General features: G+C 42.5%; 1 protein-coding gene across 1 annotated transcript in view; it reads right to left on the bottom strand.

Moving 5' to 3' along the window:
- The window catches only part of PTPRG (protein tyrosine phosphatase receptor type G), a gene marked incomplete at its 5' end in the record, with an annotated part of 400,948 nt that overhangs the window by 109,791 nt on the left and 270,010 nt on the right, over positions 1-21,147 (bottom strand). The window contains one exon of the mRNA XM_084292446.1: positions 5,531-5,597. Within this exon, the coding sequence (XP_084148572.1) occupies positions 5,531-5,597 (67 nt within the window). The remainder of the gene's footprint in view (positions 1-5,530; positions 5,598-21,147) is intronic.

Raw genomic sequence — 21,147 nt, 5'->3', positions numbered from 1 at the left:
GCACTGCTTTCCACGGAGCAGACAGGTGAAGGACCAGAGATTTCTAAGACTTCCATCATTTTTTCTTTTAAATGATGCAGACCCCTGCGGCTATGCACAGAGCTGCCCTATATAAAGGTGTGAACTTATCACCTCTGCTCTCATCTTCATTTCCCACTTCCCTCCTCCTCGCCTTTGCTCCACAGCAGCCGTGTCCTGGCCCCTTTCACACGGCTACTCTGACTGTGAACACAAGAACAGATCAGAAAACAAAAGAATATACCCAGATCATCCCAGAGGAAAAAAAAACACAAACCACTCTTCCACATTTCGTTCTCAGTTCAACACATCGTGCTGCTCTTCCTTTGATGGGCTTCCTTGTTCCAAATTGGGTTTCTGCTTTCTTCAAAGTTTTGCTTTAAAAGACAAGGTCCCACGGCAGCACGCCTCACCCTCACCCCTCTCCCCTGCCTTTCTTCTCTGCAACCCCTGATATTTGGTGCAGAAAGCAAACAGCTTGTCAGGTGGCATTATGGTTAAAGTTAAAAACAAAAGAAAAAACCTGTCATGCTGCTAATGGTGTTTTCTTGTTATTATGCCTTCTGGTGTGATAGATCCACAGGGTAACTAACACTGTCTGGATTGCTTCCTTTTTAGTGCTGATTTATTTTAACAGGTTATTCACTGCCTTTTGCCTAGGACAACTGGAGAGATGTGTAACATATTTATTTGCTCCTTTTTTGGTTGCTAAAGCAATTCTGTTTCCACTGTATTTCGGCATGGTCTCCCCAGCAGCCCCTGTAGCTTTGGTGGTCACCACTGACCTGCCGCAACACCTCTTGCCCACCTTGAGGGAGACCCAAGATCTCACTCTGCTCCATGCCGAGCTGAAGTTAAGGCACTTTGATGATTCAAAGGCAGAGGGGAAAAAAAAAAAAAAAACAACACAAGAATGTTCCCAAACTCCCTTTTAAATATACAAAGGCATCCCTCTACCCAGCACCCCACCCCACGCTCGCAAACAAGCAACAGATGCCATCGATTCACTTTGTACCTACGCTTTTGATCTGGCTGCACCTTGATTTTCACTGCTCGCTTTTGACAAGGAAGGGAATAAGAGCCCATCGCTGTGACATTAATAGAGGCTCTTCTGCCGTGGTAATTTATTTGTGCTTCGCTAATAACTTTCTGCTGATCTGTGTAGGTTCTTGTGACAGTCACAGAGAACAGGACAAGTGACAAAACACAGTTTCCATCACCGTGAAAGGTTTGCCACGAGCCTGGGGTAGCACAGGCTCCTGCTCCTCTGATAACTCCTTGCCTGTGAGGTGAAAAGGGACCGAGCAGAGCATCCATGCCCAGCCTGGGCTGGGAGAAATAACTGCTGCACAGCCTCCTGCACCAGGCGCTGCCTTCAGGACTGAAATCAGGGAACGAAACACCTTTTAGTGCCTTTCAGGCAGCTGGAAAGAACAAGGAAAAACCATCTCTAAGAGGCTTACGCACAAAATGGTACTAAAAGGGGTGAGCCAAAGACAGTGGAGGTGAAGAAAAGCAATGTTTCTGTGTAATAGCTCCACCCTGTTAGGTGCTCCTCTGAGATCTTGCTGAAACATGAGACAGACAAAAGCTTTTGTGGCCATTTTAATGCAAATCGACTGTGTAAGACATAACCTGGCATTTCATGTCTCTCCAGTTCCCCTGGGGGTATGATTGCCCTCCCTGAAGCCCTGGGAGCTTGTTCAGTCTTTGCACAAACACTGCTCTGTCCTGCCCCACGCTCCTCTGCATCGCGAGGGAGGGCGAGAAGCAGAAAGAGGCTCAGGGTACCCAGGTGAGCACATCAGCAGCAAAACAGAGGCAGAAAAGTCTGATTTGCAACACCATGACTAGGCCCTGTGTCGTTTGTTTCTCAACCATGCACCTTCAACGAAGGACGTGCATCATCCCACCAGCACCAGCACAGCTGGAGCCTCTGCTGGCAGCTTCCGCGAGGAGAGCAGCATATGAAGAGGAGCTAAAAAAGACCCCCAGTGGTTAGAGCTGAAAGACACCGGCAAGTCGGCGTCAGAAAAAGCACATCACACCCGCCTGTGCTCCATCCCTTCTGCGGAGGGAGGACGGCGTGCTCCCAGCTGTCAGTCTCCAGCGGCTCCGCGGCAGACGCGTGCTCGCCGCGCGCTTCGCGGCGGGGAAAGCAGGAGTGAGAATAGCAGGCACCTCGCTGGCGGGAGGTGTGACAAATCCTTGGCAGAGCACAGAACCGAAAGCAATTTTAAAATCAGCAACAGGCAGCTGACAGCTCTGCAAAGAGCCTCCTCGTCGTTCGTGTGCCTTTACAATGCTCTGCGCGGGCGGCCGCAGGAGTTTGGGAGCAGCGGCGTGACGGGAACGTACTGTTCAGCAGGAAGCTGCGGGGCAAACCCAAAGGCGTGATCATCGATCCAAACTTCGTCAGGGTGTTTGGGACCTCACTGGTTTCCCTTCCAGCTAAGAAACTTTAAACGGATGCTCATGTAAAGTTAAGCTTAATGGGACATTAAGATTCTAGAAAATTACGCCTGGAGATGAGGAAATAAAGTGAACTCTGAGTAGTAACTAAGCCTGTATTGATTTTTATGCATACGTTTCTCTGTCATTGTTACTAAGCTGCTGACACTGTGAAGGGCACGATTATTTATGTTCCATCAAATTAGTAAGTAATTCAAATCCCTGACAAAATCTCAAGCAAAAATTGCTTTCACTTCTGCAGAAAGACCTTCTGACACTCGGATTGTTTGCCCACCCTTAAGAAGCGTACTGTAAAAATTTCACAGAAAACTGAAATGCTACACAAGAAAAATTAAAAGTGAGATCCTGACTCAACAGTAGCACCCTTACTTGTAACTGAGGGGTGTTTGAGCTGCTGCCATCACAGGGACAGGGCAGCAGGGCTGCTCTGCCCTGCATGGTGCAGAACTGAGTCCCCATATGGGGACAAGTCTTCAAGTACAGCAAGTGAAGAAATGATGACTCTGTGTGTGTGTGTGTGTGTGTCTGTGTGTGTGTGTGTCTGTGTGTGTGTGTGTGTGTACAATTTCCGAATGATTGGGAAGAAGGAGTGACCATGCAGCCCAAACCAGCAAGGATGCTTTGCTGGTCAGAGGGAGAGAGAGAGGGAAAAAGAAGGAAATCTTACAGAAATAGGGACGTTAAAATGAGTGCATGGCAGGAGCAGTGCCAAGGGGCTGATGTTCTTTCCAGTCAGAGGGTACGTGAGCATTTAAAAGCAAGGTAATTATTTCAGCATTCATATGTATTCTTCATTTCTACAGTGCCTCTGTATTGTCATGACCACCTAAAAATAACGTGGGTGTGGAAGTATTATAAAATGCAAAGAAACTTAAGGTTTCCATTTTGCTTTTCTCCAGCTTCTTTTGTTGGATCTTTGCTTGATCCAGCCACACTGTCCAAAAACCACATGAGTCCTCCAGTGTATTTCAGCCAAAAAGTCCGTTGTTGCCTTAGGGTCCCAGCTGAATGCAGCCAAATGGAAGGCAGGACGAGTCTTTTAAGATAAATTCATAAAAATGTGCTTACATAAGATGTAAGTAAATTACATCAAGAAAAGAAATGAGGGTGTCTGGAATTAAAGCTCACATCTTTACTATTATTCTACATAATAACATTAGAAGAGAGATAGGATATAAGAATTCTTCACTGAAGCGTTCCACCAATATTTAAGTTAAAGAGAACAATTTCTTTGAACAACTACTTTGCAGGAGGAAATTCCCTTATGTTACCCACCAAAAGAGCCTTAGAAAAAGCCTTTAATCAGGGCCTTTGAAACAGGAAGGAAAACAAGATTTTCCTCTTTTTCTTCCTTAATGTTTTTAAAAGGAAACTAGCTATTGAAATATATCAAGCGAATTCCTTTACTTGAAACACTAGTACCCTTCTGTGCATTGTGAGCAAAACAAAAATAAACGCCTTTTATCCACCCAGATTTTGCTGTGGGTAGGCAGCGCCAAGACGGACTAATCATTATGCGGTCAGAGAAATCACAACCTCAGGACCGTGTCACATCCTACCCAAACAATTATTTTTGGGAATGGAATAATACTCTTAGGAGGCATTGGTGTGATTATCCGCTACTGGCTATTACAGCTGCAGCAGAGAGGAGCAAGAGACGGAGCAGAAAAAAAACACGATGAGATGGCTAAAATAGCGTAGAGCTTGCAGGGGGTAGTGTCTTGAAATAGAAGGCAGGTAGAAAACAAAGCTAAAAAGAGATCTTGGTCCAGTTAAATGGCAGCTTGACTTCAGTGTCAAATTACGCAGCCACTGAAAAATCTTTGCAGCCCAACTGGTCCTCACTTTATTTTTGCTAGCCTGTTTTGCTACCCAGTGGGAGCTAGATAATAACATCTATTTTTGTGGAAAGCAACAGTTTTTCAGCTGTGTGTGTTGTTTTTATCTCACAGCAGAGCACTGCAATTTATAAATAGCAAAACCTATGGAAAATTCTCTAAATGAAGGACTTTATGGTATGTTATCATTTAACCCCTATTTTTCACTTCCATTGGATTTATTAGTGTTCCCAGTTGCAATGTTAAATGACTCTGAAAGTAGAGCAATTAATCCAAAATCCTATTTGTTTTAATCTAACACTGTCAACTAGTTTTAGGTTTGCAGTCAAGAGAAAAAAATGTTTGTTAAGCTCTACAGCACTAGCTAATGTCTAAAGACAATCCTCTGAAAAGGTGCAAAGATGTTTTATCACAGCACTATAGATGGGACGGAGATTTATTAGAGTACCTAGCACCATTCCAGCAGATGCCTTTTGAATTATAATGAGATTATTAAAACTTTACAAATCATTATATTAAAACCTGACAAGAGTACTTCTGGAACCGGAGCATCTTGATGTCATTGCTAATGATGCATTACCCGTGATAAGGCTTCAGTAAAATTCCTGAGTAAGAACTGGTTCTAAAAGTATAAAATATATTAATATTTATTTCAGTACCTGCTTTAAGTTCAAGGATAATAGCTTTATATGCATCAGAACAGTCGAATGATCCTATTTATGTCAGCATTAGAAAGATGTTCATCTGCTGCAAAGTTTAATTAATTTTCACAGATAGTTAATTTTCTGTTTCATTATCAGCTCCCTAAATTTGAAAGACAAATAATTTATAAACAAATAGAAACTTCAGAGAGGAATATTTTTAGAGCAAACAGAAGATAAATAGCAGGAGTGAAGCATCAGCGCTGCCTTCGAAGTACTAATATGAATGATATATTGTAGTAGGTTTTGATTGATAACTTACGCATTCTAGAGCGCCGACTGAAAAGAAATAAATTGTTTACTGTTAACCCCAACCCATTTTCAGGTAACAAATGACGACGGTCTTTACCAATCAAATAATGGCTGTAATGCCCTTAGACATCGTGAATGAGCAATGTGCAGGCTCTGCATCCTTCCAGGGGTGACTTGATCCTCTTCTAAGGACAACATTCCTGCCCTTCTCCCCTTCCCAGCAAGAAGAAAGTTTAAGCAGCTACTTACCGTGATGTACGACGCCCTTCAACCCATGGATAATGGAATCCAGTGCTGGATTGTCCCTCTGACTGACCTACATGCAAAGGATACAGGATTGGTTACATCTATTCTGGCATCAGACAGAACAGTCTCAGTTTAATCTTCTAAAGAGAAAAAAAAAAGATGTTATCTAACAAGCTGCTTAGTTCTCACATTTACAATGGCTCTTCACCAAATGCCAAAGATACATGGTGTAATGAAATAAAGTAAGGAAGGTTAAATTAAAAGAAAGCATTCTCTGAATTCATTAAAACACCAGCAATACTATCACTCAACAAAACTGTTGAGTGAAAACTAAAAACTGTTTTTTTCTCCAGCTACTTCTCCTTTCATAGAGGAAAACTGCTGTGATAAACAGAAGTTATCTCAGAACAGTCCATCCCTTACTGATACGGGAATAAATCTGGTGCTGCCACTGCACCCAGTAGAGCTGGACTCCTTTCAGCCGTAATGCAGTTGGGCCCTGACATCTTTTTGCTATTCATCTTTTTACATTTATTTAATTTAGTGCCGCTTGGACAGGAGAGAAGAAAAAGAGCTACAAGAGAAGATCAAGAAGCCTCTGAGTTTTGAAAATGCAATTGTCTGTACTGCCAGACCCCAAAACTGGTACTCCCACAATATTTCTTCCACGGTTGGCTAACATCCATGCCCTCTGCAACGAAGAGACCCAGCACCAGGGAGAGGAGGGAAAAGCAGCGGAGTACAAACCCTGTTGAGCTCCACAACTTCAAATTAAACCCATTAGCTACTCGCATAACAGCTACAGAATTTACAACCAATTATTATTATTATTTTTAATTTTTATTTTTTTAGTTATTTTTAACCTTTTGCATCTTTAGAGATATTGGAGGAAAACAGGCAATTTCTGTGAACACGTCCCATTATCTAAAATACTTGACAATTTACATTGGGAAAATAAATACTGATATGTGCCTCATTCATGTAGTACTTCTGTCTTTTTTTTGCCATCAGTCAGTATCAGAAACCTGAATCCTGTTGGCCATTTTTGGATTGACTGCTCCCAGTACAAATACAAATTGACTGCAGAAGAGCTCCTGTACTTCTGCCTGCCCACAATCTCGTGTCGTGAGGAAAAACAGTTTAAACACTTTCTGCTCACAATTTAACATTGAGCAAAGAAGCGGTGGAGATAAAAGAAGAAAACATGAGGGAAGAACCAATGCCCAGCAGGGAGCACACTGTCGTGTGATGTGCGGAGCTGGCTTGGAGCGCACTCTTAGGATGAACAACTGCATCACTGACTGCAGCACATCCAAAACTGCGTTACTCTAAAATATAAAATAAAAACACTAATTCTACCTGCCTGGTGGAGGAGAAAACTGGCATCCACTAGCCCAGGTTTCACACCTCTTCCCATCCTTCTTCCCCTTTACGAATAATAAACCTTAGAAACCTCATTATCTTTTTAGTCAACTGCATTGAGGGGAAAAAAAAAAAAAAAGGCAACTTTCCTTTTTTCCTGTTTATTTGGCCTTTGAACCAAGCTGCTACATTCAGGACACATTCACATGCTCTTGTCTCCAGAAAAAAAAAAAAAAAAAAAAAAAAAAAAAAGGTTTGTTTTGGTTTGGAGTTTTAAATGGAAATTGAAGATCCTTTTCTCATCGCAGTACTCCAAGACTCGCAACGATCAGGTAGGGCAAGATTCGCAATAAAATTATGAAAGCAGCAGAAGCAGCTTTGAAATATATATAGCTTAGATGATACTGGCAATAATATTATTAGGCCTGAAGGCTGTAAGCTCTTTGAAGCATGAACTTTTATGTGCCCAAAGGGGTTCTCTGTACATTTTGGACTCTGTATAAATAATAATCACAGTATACTGAACCCAATGACCCACTTTGTAAGTTCTGTCTGGCTTCTGGCAAATCAACAGTAAACACTTTAAAAATGCAGAGCTGTTGGAAGACACGTTCCTGCATCTTTTCCATTTATTCAGGTTTCTCCAAGCCATGGCCACCACTAAAGAAAAATCATTAAAAAAGCTACTAGTTATTTAGCACAAGACTGTAAGAATAACTTACACTGGACTCAAACAATGTTTTATTTATTGCTGTTTAACTGTAAGTTGTACAGAATTCTATTTTGTTTGCTTTGTTTTTATCTCTGGTGACAGCTACAATCAGTCCAAAGAAAGCAAATAGATGGAAAGAAACCTAAAGGTTAAAACTCTTCCTTTTGGGATTTTCTGTCAAAGTAGATCAATTCTTAACCTCAGCCTCAGCAGTGTCCTTTAATCTGCTGAAGTGGTATGCCTATATAGATCCATCTAAGCAATCTTTTTGATAACATATTCTGCAAATATGTTGTGTTCTCCAATAGCATGAAACCAAGAGTCATGTTACTTCTTTGGGGGTGGGAAAGCATATGCTCCGTGCATCTGTAATCATGTTTTCTCCGAGGGTATCAGGAGTGGGATCTCATGTTTCTCTCAAAAATCTCAGGCAAACAAGTACCACTCGTGGAGATGTCAGTTCAGATCTGCTTGGGATATGGGCTTACTTTCCTTCCAGATGCTTCCCCCCTTTTTTCCTTGTACTCACACGCTGTTCTCCCACATCTCGCTATACCCTTTTCAGGATCTTGGCAAGACCAGTAGAAAAGTGCCAAAAAGTTTTCTCATTTTGTGGAATGGTTCAGAATTCAGAGCAAAACTTTTCTTACATCTTTTTTCCTTCAAGTTCTTTAAAAAAAAATTAAAAAAAAAAAAAACAACACTTGATTTTTTTTCCCTTCCCCAGCTCTTTTTTTCTGCCGCTGTTCATATAAAAAAGCAGGTTTCTGAAACCCAGAACGTCAAGTTCTATCCCCAGTGCTGTATGTCTCTGGTTTAACTGCCCTAGAGCTACCACGCTGGTTGAGATCAGAGATTCACCCATACAAGAATCCTGTCTCTGAAAACAGCTGATGCTTCAAAGAAAGGCCAGGGCACGGGATGCGAAAACCTACCACAAACTGTTTTTTTTTTTTTTTCCTGTTATATAATCTGATTTACAGAAGAGTATTTTTTATTATCTTATGGATATATTCTAAAGGACAACAGAAATGAATTCTTCAGGTTGACTTTACATGCCATGTTTCTAATGATTTCACATTTCTCAGCTGCAGAGCCAGAGCATGACCATACACCTGTGACTTGGTCATGATGCTTTGGCTTCACCCAACACAGGCCTGCCAACGCTGGCCAAAGCTTTTCTTTACCTGTGAGACAGGAGCAGTGAGATTCCTCCTCCTCCTTCTGGAGGCTAACACAGAAGAAATGTCACCAATGAAAATCTCTCAGGCAGAGGAATTTCACAGACAAACACAAACCTGTTGTGCTGCTGGTCATGAGTGCTCTGCACAGCATGGATTAATGGGACAAACAGAAAACCATCCTGAAATTGCCCTAAAATACTCGCAGCACCACCACGAAAAATGTTGTTTCCTGAAGATGATGCACTCACTCAAGACTGACTAACACTCTATAGGTCTGCAGGAAACAAGATAAATAACGATTGCTTGCATCATTTATAATTGAACCATGTCTGTAATCCTCTTCAGCACAAACAGGTAGCTATTGTGCTAAGTGCAAGGGAAAAATAAACACAGGAATATCATTAAGCAGTTTCCTGTGCTGAGAGCTCTCACCATAGGGTAAATATGGAATGAAGATGACATGAGGAAGCAAAAACTTACTTATCATACCCTCTGGGTGACTTCGATACCTGGTGCACATGCTGTTCTGGGTAGAGTGAAGAGCTTGCCATTAATGCCGTGAATAAAAGAGGCATTTGCAATGTAGGAAAAGGTCATGCACAAGCGACCCCATTCTGCAGTCATAAAACAGGGACGTTCTTCAAGTGAAGTCATGGTGGAAATCATTACCCTAGACAGGTTGCATTTACTTACAGCTCCTGCATCTAATGCGGGGACTGAAAAATGATTCATTCCGCAGTTAACAGCAAGGTTGATCAGTCATGAACTCTATTGACAAGAGCGTTAACACCTTTCAGCAGCACAACCTGTTGTCCCTTTGCTTGCAAGTGCTGTTCCTGCAGCCCTGCCCTCGGAGTTAACAGGGCAGGAGGGATACCAGGGAGCCAAGCTCTTCCTCAGGATAACGCCAACGATGCTCCAGAGAGGGAAGTTCCAGAGGAGGTGCAAGGAGCATGACGAGGACAGAGAGCCCCACAGCTGGGCTGTAACGTACAGCACCAAGCCACGGTGGTGAAGGCAAACATTATGGACATTACCCTATAAAAAGCCTCTATGTTACCACAGTACTAAGCTCAGCATGTCCTAATGAGTTAAAAACAAGCAAACAAACAAGCAGCAACAAAAGACAGCCCCCCTTCTCTGTCTTTCTCTATCTGTTAAGTAGCCGAAGCTCTCCGCTTGTCTGATCATTTTATGGAACAAACCCAGAACCTCTTAAGTCTCTGATTTCACAAAAATCAGCAGAATTGTAAAGTGTTCAAATTTATACCACATGCTATATAATTTAAACCATATGTTAATTTGTATAAGTAAACCATGACCTGTCTTTCTGCTGGAAACAGTTCTACAAAGCACAAAAAAAATGAGTCTCAGGCAAAATTTTCAAGTTTCATTTTTTACTAAAAATAATGAATAAATAAATAAAAAACGCAGGAACCTGAGGTAAGCACTGAGGCAGTTGGAAGGCCACACAGCTACACCAGATGCAATTCAAAGACCCCTGCCCAGAGGGCAAGACTCCCTCCACTCTCTCCCCCCCCGTTTCCATTGTGTTGGGTGCCTCTCCAAAACCAAGTTATCCTCCTCCCTCCAAGCAACATGAGAAAGGCTGGGGGATGCACCACAAAACCCTCTAATCATCACTGGTACCAGTCACCCTGCAAAAAGTAGGTGAATATTAATAGCTTGAACAGCTCAAAAGTAAGGAATATGCTTTTCTTTTAAAAATATGTTTAAATAGATCTACTGTATTGAAGAAAAGGGTGTGGGGAAAAAAGAACAGAAGAAAACCCTTCCAGTCAGAGTGATATGAAATACAAATCTCTCTCTCATTTCCAACTACAAAAAATCTGGCATTTAGACTTATTAAACTGTCATAAATTTGCAGCAACTGCTTTCAAGCTCATTAAATGGCTCACAGACAGTACTGCAAAGCATCTCACAACCAAGGAGAATGCCATAGCCAGCTATATTGAAAGGTGAAATGACATGCATTTTGTGCAAGTCAGGGGAAAATGAATGGCAACAATTTTGTGATACACTACCTGAGCCTTTCCCCTCAGAATAGTGATATAATTTACTTTTCTCTCCCACTGCAACATTTGGCCCTTGACTTGGAAACTAAATCTTCAATCTATCAAGCCTTACCCATCTGCTAAGTAAAATGGCCAAGACAATCTGCATGCCTTGAATTCGATATAGCCAGCTGCTCCCAGAGCGCCGTGGCATTAACATCCAGAGACCATCCTCTTGTGCTGTAAAGGATGGTGTCTGCCAAGGATGAATGACTACATACTTAACCGTGGCAGCTGAAGCCAGTGACAATGGCTGACACAGAGAGAAGCCAATGTGTCAAATTCCACTTTCAATTTCAATGGTGAAAGTCAGGGGTAATATTCCCCCTAACTGCATGCCTTCAGCTCCCATTCAGCTCGCGCTTAAGATCTACAGCTCGCCCGCCAAATACTCAAGTCTCTGAACACGCTGTACAAACAACCAAGAAAAAAGAAAACTGTTATAAATTAACTAGGTTGCAGAGATTAAATTGTCCTGTAGGGTTTCAGGACAATCAACGTGGTTAAACAATTTATTCTCTTATCAGAGCAGTACTGTTGGACAGATGCCAGTCCTCAAGCTCTATGGCAAAGATATTCACTATTTTAGAACAGAAATGAGAAGAATCCCATTAATTCAAACATTCTGCCACACAATACATATATTTTAACCTCACAGCAACAGGATTTCAAAGAATTCAAGATACAGACAAAAGAAACATACTTTTCTCCAAGGGAAGGTACCTGGCAAATTGCTAGTGAAACCTCAAATTCTTGTCTTTGGGGCCAATTTATTTATTTAAGCTAAGTAACAGTTTGGGTAGGTGCTACTCCTAACCCTTCTGAGCAATCACACTCCAATCCTGCATGGGTCGGTGGCTCTAAGAAAGGAAACACATCCTGGCTTTGGGTACCCTTTAGCTCTGCACAAAGTCCATTGCCTCTCTTCTCTCCCTTTTGAAGCCCACATTGTAAACTCTGGTTGCAGATAAATATCTCATTTCTTAAACACTTCTGAACAAAAGAAAGGGAAAAAAATCAGTCAGATCTGAAATGTGGATGAACAGACAGAGAAAGTTTACATGTGTTGTGGTTTGAAATACAGTAGGATATATTTAATTTGACGTGTTTTTTTTCTTTTTTTCAGGAGAATTGATGGGTGAAAAGGGATAGTGGACAAAGCTGCAGCACGCTGAGTTATCTGTGAAGGCAAAAAATGCCTACAGAGCTCCCAACACAATGATAAGCCAGATTTGGTGCTCTGCATATTTTTCACCTTCACAGGCACCAAATGATCCAGGAATGATACATTCCTGTTCCTCCACAGATGATAATTTCTTCCATTTTCCCCCCTTCTCCCCACACGCTCATAATTGCACATCTCCCACGGGAGTTCACGCAAAAGGACAAAGCTAGCCAAAAGCCTACAGCCTCGCGGAGGTGAGCTGGGAGATGGAAAGCATTTGCCGTGTAATGAATGAACTGCCCAAAGTGAGTGTCCTGCAGAACATATTTGTAAGGGAAAACAAGAAATGGAAACAGCTCCCTTAATACTTCAAGCTGCTGCTCATGTGTGAAATCAGAGAGAATAACAGGTACCGTACCCAGGCAAGATGTGACACCGAACCTTATGCTGGCGCATGCACTATTTCACACAGATACTGCCATGACCTTTGATTTTTTTTAAAAAAATGTGCATTAGAACTAAGCTCACCTTTGCCTACAGCAACTGGTTTCGGGTTCAGTGATTTGAAAGCAAATTCTTTTGGGTTCAGTCTGGGTTTTGGCTTTCAGGTGTTAATAATCCTGCTATGAATGAACATATACTGAAGATACAGAGGTGCATACGCTGGCAGAGATGTTCTTAGATGTTTCATTCACTATGTTGTTTGAAAAGAGGGGGAAAAAAGTTAATGAGTCTTCCAATGATTATTTTAAATAGAATAATGGGTGTGCATTGATCCCTCTAGCTAATTCCACTTTGAATAATATATCATCCTGACTGAAAGCTTGCTAGTGATGTATTAACTTCATATTTCATCACAGCTTTGGAGGGTGTCTACAGTGAGATATTAACTAGCCGTACCAAGGAGAAAAAAAATTTTTTTTTTTTTTTTGGAAAAAAATACAAGTCCCAAATGGTTTTAAAAGCTACTGAACTGACTTTGGGGTCAGGTCTTCTGGCTGCCCCTTATCTCTGTTTGAGTGCCAAGCAGCCACTCGCAATGGAGGCATCCACAACTTCTCTCGACCTTAGCTCACATCCTCCCTCGATTTGTACCAGCTGCATCTCAGCCTGAGTTAGTTGCAGACATCCTCAGACAAGGATGGGACAAACTCAGATACGGATCAGCAATATACATTTTCACTGTGCCCAGTAGGGAAGCCTGAAAATGCAAGATGCGCAAATAGTCACTTCTACACCAAAGGTCGGATGAAATATCAGTGTCCTAAGTGCAAATGGACAGTGCAGGCTTCCTCAGAATAACAGTCAAGAGGATTTTTACCAAGGACTTCGCCAAAGCTGTAAGACTGTCTCAATAAAAAAACAAAACAAGAGCATGAAACAGAAAGGTAGAGCTAAGTATCGTTCTGATCTGTTTGTGCACGTTGAGTTTCTTTGTTAGCAGATGGAAACATTGACCAGGTATTGTACACGTGCTGGCAGCTGACTGATCAGCTCACCAGGCTGAGCAACACTTCACAGCTTCCTCCCCGAGCATCACCTCCATTCACTACCACCAGCTTTGCAACTCCAGAATGGTAAATATAAATAAATAAATAATAAGCAGCCAGCAATGCATTTTGCTTTCTTTTTGTAAGCCCCTCATTTGCAAACTTTGACTCACACCACTGATAAGGTAGGCTCGTAGGCATTAATTTCACCAAACTATTCATGAGCTTCGAAAGCACGACACTGCTGGCTTACTGTAAGTGAATAGCACATTCAATTAACAAATTACTGAAAGATCTTAATAAGCATATATCTAAGGAAAAACAAAAGATATGTGCAGCTCAAAAGCACAATCTGATTAGCAGCAATAGGGTGTTTAAGATGCAAAGCTCTGTAAAAGACAAAAATGTAATTGCAACACAGAGGCAAGACAACTTCAGCAGCAGATTCTTGAAGCCAAGAAAGCTTGATTGATAGACTGTACCATCTGCAGCTGCGCAAAAAAGGGAAAGAGGAGCTGCAAGTTTATTTAAAGCAATTTTGGTGCACTGAGCCTACTTGTTCTCCTTTGAGAAAATAATATGATTTCTTCATAGAGCATGTAGTCTACTTATTTAAGCAGCAGTGTGCAAGATCTCTCAATCCTACCAGCAGTTCAGCTGGAAAAATGACACACCAGGGGGTAACATTTTATCAGGATGGAGCCTATTTTATAAAAACTGCCATCAGTTATAAACTGCTCTCACCATCTGAGTTTAAAAGAAAAAAAAATAGAGTTAGGCCTGGTTTAGAGTTTCCATAATCTGCCCAATTTATGTGCGTTTTTAGGCAAAAATAACCATTTTGACCTATGTAAGGGGGGAAATGAAATGGTATAATGAAAAAAACCATCAGGAGCACTACAGCCAGATCATCACACAGCACCCACTCTTTGGTACACAGCTTCACATGTTTGGAGAGGCTGAACTCAAAACTGTGAAACCAAGAATGGAAATTAGTTTTCATTTTCTTCTGCTCCTGGCTTGAATCTGGTAGAAACATATGCAACTGAGAAAAAAACAAGAAACACCTTCAGCTATTTTTTTTTTTCCTGGTGGCTAAACAACAAAATAAAATGTGCTGAGCAAAATGTGAAGGGTGGAAGGGAACAGCTCAGATGGGCATCTGGAACCCCAGCGTTTTGCAGGAGTTTGTAATTTAATTGCTCCAGCTAAGCTTGCCTAGGATGCAGCAGAGATTTCCGGCCTTTTTCCTCTCTTGCAGACAACACAAAGGATTTTGGTGACAGAGGTCACAACAATCGCCCCTTTAAAACGAAGAAAAGGATTTGTCTCAGCTTCCCAGCATCTTTCATTCATTCTACATGAAAAGTCCTCATTTTTCTCTCTCTCCCAGCATTGCCCTCAGCTCATTTCCCCACGACTGCAGCAGCGGCTCTCTTCAGCCCGCCAGTACAAGATGACTCAAGCCGGCATCTATGAGTCACAAACACAAAGGATGCAGAAATGTCAATTAAGTTACACAGCCACTTCCCCAATGACAACCACACCTCAGTTCACAATTAAATTAGAAATCCAATGAAAACGAATTGTTGTAGGGCAGAATTTTTATCTCCTGCTTTGAAACATCAAACTCCACCGTAGTTTGCTTGTTCCTTTTGCCTCATTTTTAAGTAGGTTGGTGTGAACTCATCTCCTGAAACCACTGCAGCAGCCACAGCACATTTCCCGTGCCTAACGAAGCGGTGGGCCGGGAGGGCGCGTGGGTTTCCGGGCGTCTTTGTGGTACAAGAACCCAATTTTAGACCAGTGGTGTTCATTAATAGCTTCCTGGCGCAAGAGGACAAGCAAGTCAGTCAACCATAATACACTTTTTTTGGTATGTATGGTTCTCTCTCAAGCAAGTGCTTGATTTTTTCTCGTCTTATAAAAATTCTCAATGTAATTTAATTTCCTGCAGACGTGTGCACCTTTTCAAAATGCCACGTCCTTGCACAGTGCAGTACTCACAGTACCTACGGTAAGAAAGTACCAGCTAATCCTCAGTTTCTTCACTTGTGCCTCCGCTCTCATTTCTGAGCCACCTCCCTTTTCCATCGCCCACCTGCCACATCCTCCTCACTTTTTCTTCCCACCCAGTGAGCTGTTTCTGTCTCCTCCAACGCTACAGCATCTTCTCTTCCCAAATCGCTCCACATCACCCCCTCGAGAACCCTTGCACGGTTGTGTCACCTCCTCTTCTCCTCCCTCTGCGTTCCGCACCACTGAGGAGGTCCCTGTCTCCTTCCACCCCTACCCGGATGTCTTTCCGTGGAGACAGGGACAAAAAGCAGCCTGGGCTACAGAGGACAGCAAATGGGCTAGCCCGGGGAAACTGATTCCAGCAGAAAGGACGCAGAGCCCAGCTGCGGGACTGCCAAGGACTCCCACTGCTGATGGGCAGGAGATGCACCAAGAGGGACATCCTTGGGCCAGGGCAGGTACCAGCAGCGGAGCTGTCACAGCAGCAGAAATCTGAGAGGCAGTCCTCATCTAAATTTTCTTTAAGCCACTGAATTAAGAATGGCAGGATGTGGCCCACAATTTTTTTCTCAGCCGTTTCTGCGCTGCTCAAGTTCCTGCAGCAACAAAAGCACAACTCAAAAAAACCCACCCAATTTCACCCGGTGGAACACTACACACAACAGTGAGGATCATATGTCAAGCTGTTTGTTTTTCACTTGGTTAGAATGACCCAACAATTCACTCAGTTCCTTACAAAAACATTTCAAACAAGTATCATGGCTTGTGTTTAGAGGAAACGGGGAAATTATTGTGCAGAAAAAAGCACTTAAAATACAAGTGCATTAAAAGCCTGGGAAACACTGAGTTTGTGGCAGCAGTTTCTTCCTCTTGAAATACAAAGAATCGCAAAAACTAACATGACATGTACGCTTGTTTCAAGATGTTCTACATTTCAGCAGTGGCAAAGTGAATGCTATTCAATCATCGCGAGTAGGTGATAGTCTTAAAGCCACAGAACTCCTCAGGATGCTTTACCCTTCATGCCTCCGCTCCGTGGGCTTCTTGCAGCTTTCCGGTGCTCCTGCCGAGTGTGACCCATCTACAGAGGGGGTTTTCAAGCTCTGGCTCTGGTCAGGAAGCTCTCTTCCGACAGAGGATGCAACCTCAAAATTGCCAGAATCTTAAATTCTCAGGAAAAGGATTGAGCGAAGAAATGAAATGCAACCGAATAACATTTAAAACAAAACTTAAAACACGGTTAGAACAAAAGGTGCTCTTTTTACAAGTCCAGTCTGACCCAGAGCAGTGGAGAAGCTTCCTGCAGGCGGGTGCACACAGGAAGAGTCTTCCATCTCCTCTCCTCTCACGCTCTCTGAATCTGCCTGCCAGAGAACCCACCTGTTATTTACAGAAGTTTACTTCCTTCTTTATAACCTTGTCTGTTCACTCCCTGGTGCTTTAATTCCTGGGTGTCCACAGATCACACTTGCTGCTTATGATCCTACCACCAATGCTGTGATCAGTCCACTAGGACGTCCGGGCTCCTGGCACATACTTTGGTTCTGACCCCAGTTTCAGTATCCACCTCTAGAAAAACTTCTCATCTCTCTTCTCAAAGCCTGGCACCACCATCATACGACCACCTATTGCAGACACTACAACCTGTGTCAGACTTTCCCCTGCCAAACCCTTGAGCTGGTACAGAGCAAGCCTAGGAGTCAGTGCACAGAGAGCTCTCCCCCAAACCACGTGAGGACCCAACACGGTTTAAATTCCAGCTCAGCTGTAACACGCACACAAGGAGCACTGCACTAGTGGCTACTGTGAGGGCGAGAGGGCTTCCAGAGCCTGGTCCTGGAACATCCCACGTTCCCTGCAGACTGACCTCTAATCCCAGCACAATGGGAGGGCACACCTGCATTTGCACTCTCTCTACACCTGCATTTATAGGGGGCAGCAAGCACTGGAATATAAGGTATGCTAAGAAAGGCATTAAAAATCTTCTATTTTTATCAGTAAACCCTGGAAATATGCCCCAGATGCAGCACAGGCAGTAATGGAGGAAGAAAGAGGGTACGTCCTAACAGGCAGACATGGGCTGGGCACTTATGACATAAACGCAACATTAAAAAAATTGCTTCTGACACAAGAACAGCTGACAGAGATAATCTCCATAGCTCAGCATGAATTTATACAGCCTTTCAGCAACTCTATTAGACAGGTGTGGTAGCAGCCAGCTGTGCCGCAGGCACAGACCAAGTTTCTCTAAGCCTGAGTGCCCATATGGCCCTGCCGCACACTGAGGCAGTGCCACCTTCCCAGCCGTCACCCCCTTCTCCCACCATCTGTCCACGGAGAGGTATCGACACCTCTCGAGGAGCAGCGTGGAGCAGGTCTAGGTAACAAGCGAGTTCAGCCTCGGAAATGATGGATGTCTTCATCCCCAACACAGAGACCACCAAGCAGCTCTGCCTTAGGTTTAAAAGCCAGCCTTGCTCTGGTCTTTAATTCTCTGCTCGAGTTATAAGAAGAGACAAGTCTAGCCATAAGGTGGGGTGGGCCGTGTGTTGTTAGAAAAGGTAAGCTTATTAGCTGAAAAATGATAAATCTCCGTAGATATCTGGGGTAGCAGAAGGCAACAGTTTGCTTAGCTGTATCACTGGTAATGAGTTGGCAAAAGGAGAGCATTCCGACACGCTAACCTAAAGTTTGATCTGACTGGTATGCATTTGGGGAGAGATTCTAACAATCCTGGTTTACCCAAGATGGGGAACTAGCTGTCTGCTCATGCCTCCCCTGAAACGCAGAAGGATATAAAAGCATGTGCTTTCAGCAGTTTAGAATATGAAATGCAGAAAAAAATATTTGAAAAGTGATTGATGCAGTCTAATCATGTTTCACACAAGAGTATTTCAAATTACATTACGTGTTTTTATAGGATGCAGATATGATAAAGAAGGTTTGCCAGGTGGCAAGGTAGGCAGGGGGGAAGGAGTAAGAAAATTTTCTGTTGACTGCTTCTACTATACAGGCATGTAGATAATACCATACAGATCACAGATAAAATACACACAGAAATACTATTTTAGCTGTTAGGGTTATGGAGCTTTGCTTTCTAATCAACATTTACCCACATAGCTGTTTTTAAATATTGATCTGGTGGTATGATCCCAAGGGAAAATCATATATCAAAAGGGATGATTTAATTCAATCATCCTGATTCCAGCATAATGGGATCCTATTTCTCCTAAAACCCAGAGAGCAGTAACTTAAGCAAAGCTTACAGATCAGCTAATATATTTACAGCCTTAAAATAACATGAGACACACTATAAAATACACTGAGATTCAAAGTTAATCTGTTTTAGCAATATTCTTGCAGCAAGTAAAGATGAATTTTCCGCTGAAAAAAATCCATTCTCTCAGAAGCAAGACTGAGCTTTGTAATAACCAAGCTACCTTCTAATGTGGTACATCATTTTACGTTACTCATAAAGAACAGTTTGCCAAATCTCCAGTTAGGCTTCATTTGATACAGTATACATGTTGCAAAAGCCAATACCTTCTATCAGAGAGTCTCTTTACTCTTGATAATGACTCCATTACAATGCATTTTTGATTCACAGAAATTGTACGGTTACAATCAGCAGCTAAATACTTTTTTGATGGTATCAGCCAGGCAGTGTTGGGCTTCTCAGTCCTCTCAGAGCTGCAAAGCAGTTGCAAACACTGTGAGCTTGCAGGAAAAATCCTGCTCCATCTTGCAAGCCTCTGAAAACTTACTGCTCAGAGGTGCTGCGAACAGATTTAAGCAGTCTTTATTTAACACACATTTCAATTTTCAGCACAGAATAAGATTGTGATTGGCATTCTTGACTCTCATCTATCTCCAGTAGAGTTTAATGCTCATAAAAGCTACTCATCCCAGCTACTTTGCTGGTTTTGTTCAGAGAACTCTGATGCAAGCACACCTGAACTTAAAACAAAGGAGGGTTTAATATTACTCAAACTGGGACCATTTAGCTCTTCTCAAACTCACTACCTCAGCTGGATTAGCGTGCTTTTCAGTGAACCTCAGATGTAGAAGACATCTGAAAGCTACTAAAATTATACTGTAAAAGGATTCCCAGGTTTACACCCCCTCATCTCCACCCTATGAACTAGAGGATTTCTGATTTAGATTCACAGGAGGTAAAACATCAGATACACGAATTGCTCTGGGCAAGCCGCCATCTCGGCTGCAGAATTATTTTGGGGGGTGATATGCCATCAGCATTATCAGTTAAGCCATCAGCCATACATATAAATGTCTACCTCTGTAAAAAGACATAAAAAAAGGGACCAGTCCAGCCTCTGATTTACTTTCATTGCCTTTCTTTGACCCCTGGAAAGAAAAGCACCGGCTCAGAAAACCCTTGATACTCATCTCTCCCACAGTTGTCCTGCAGCACAGACACTACAGATGATAAAAACCAGCAACAGTTCGACCCTCCGGCAGTAACCTGGAACACTGGATTTGCAGTCATTTAGAAGAGATTATATTAAATTATTGAGGGATATTTGCCTGCATGTTTGATCTGCATTATGTGCAATGTATAGGAATTATAGAGGAAACCACATGTGTCATCGGTAATAACCGGGGTGGTACGTACACGGACACACCAACCTGACACTGCCCCTGAGAGGGGCGGGCAGCACCTTCTGCTCCCAACCTCCCCTTTTCCCTCCCTTGCACGCTTCTGTGCTTTCACAGCGCGCACAGCCTGGGAAAAACACACTGACTTCGCAGCTGGACCTGCTCTGTGACTTGGCTAAGGGCTGATGGGGTGGGCCCACTGCTCTTGCTGGCAGCACAGGCGAAAGCAGAATTGAGATGAGGAGGTAACCCCCTTGCTGATTGCACAAAAACGACATGTTCCATTTATTTGCACAACGCGAGCCCTAAGTGATTCTTACATCTTGCAGCAACCTATTAAGAAAAAGAGACTTTGTGAATGGAGTATCTGGGTAAACACTTCAAACAAATATATAAATTATGCATAGTCAGTATACTTTTTCCACCTTAGGGATCAAACTGAAACAAGACTAAAGAATTATGTTTTATTTGTATTAAAAATGTATTAGCTGCTGTCCGAGCAGGTTTTCTAGAACATTTGGTATGCTACCCAGGAAATTCTGTCTGAAGCTTGCATTGTTTATTATTGCCAATACTAGGAGAAACTTGGCACTGTTATATCTGAGAACTACAGCAATAATTCTTCAGGCAGAACAGCTTAAATTTAATAAGAATAACTTTTCCTTCTGAGCCAGAAGATCTAAAGGCAAAGGAAGTCCCAATTTTATCCATCTATTTTATATATTCAGACTTTACAACCAATCTCTCTTTTATGGTACAAAGTGAAACCAGGCAATCATTTATGAATGGATCCTGCGCTCACCTTGACTTAATACGTGCCATAACGCTAACTGGTAACCAGAGACACCTGCAGATATAGAGGATGAAAACCAGTGCCATTTTTCTAGGGGTTACACAAATCATGTGCAGCTTCCAAGCAGGACTGTGCCTCACGTGGACCTCAGAGCTGGAGTTTCCTGATGGAAATGTCAGATCTCACTGCCTATGTCCTGTGAA

This window comes from Netta rufina (genome assembly GCF_964035555.1).
Source record: "Netta rufina genome assembly, chromosome: 10".
NCBI lineage: Eukaryota > Metazoa > Chordata > Aves > Anseriformes > Anatidae > Netta > Netta rufina.
The sequence above is the reverse complement of the archived record's forward strand: the minus strand, read 5'-3'. Positions and strand labels throughout refer to the sequence as shown.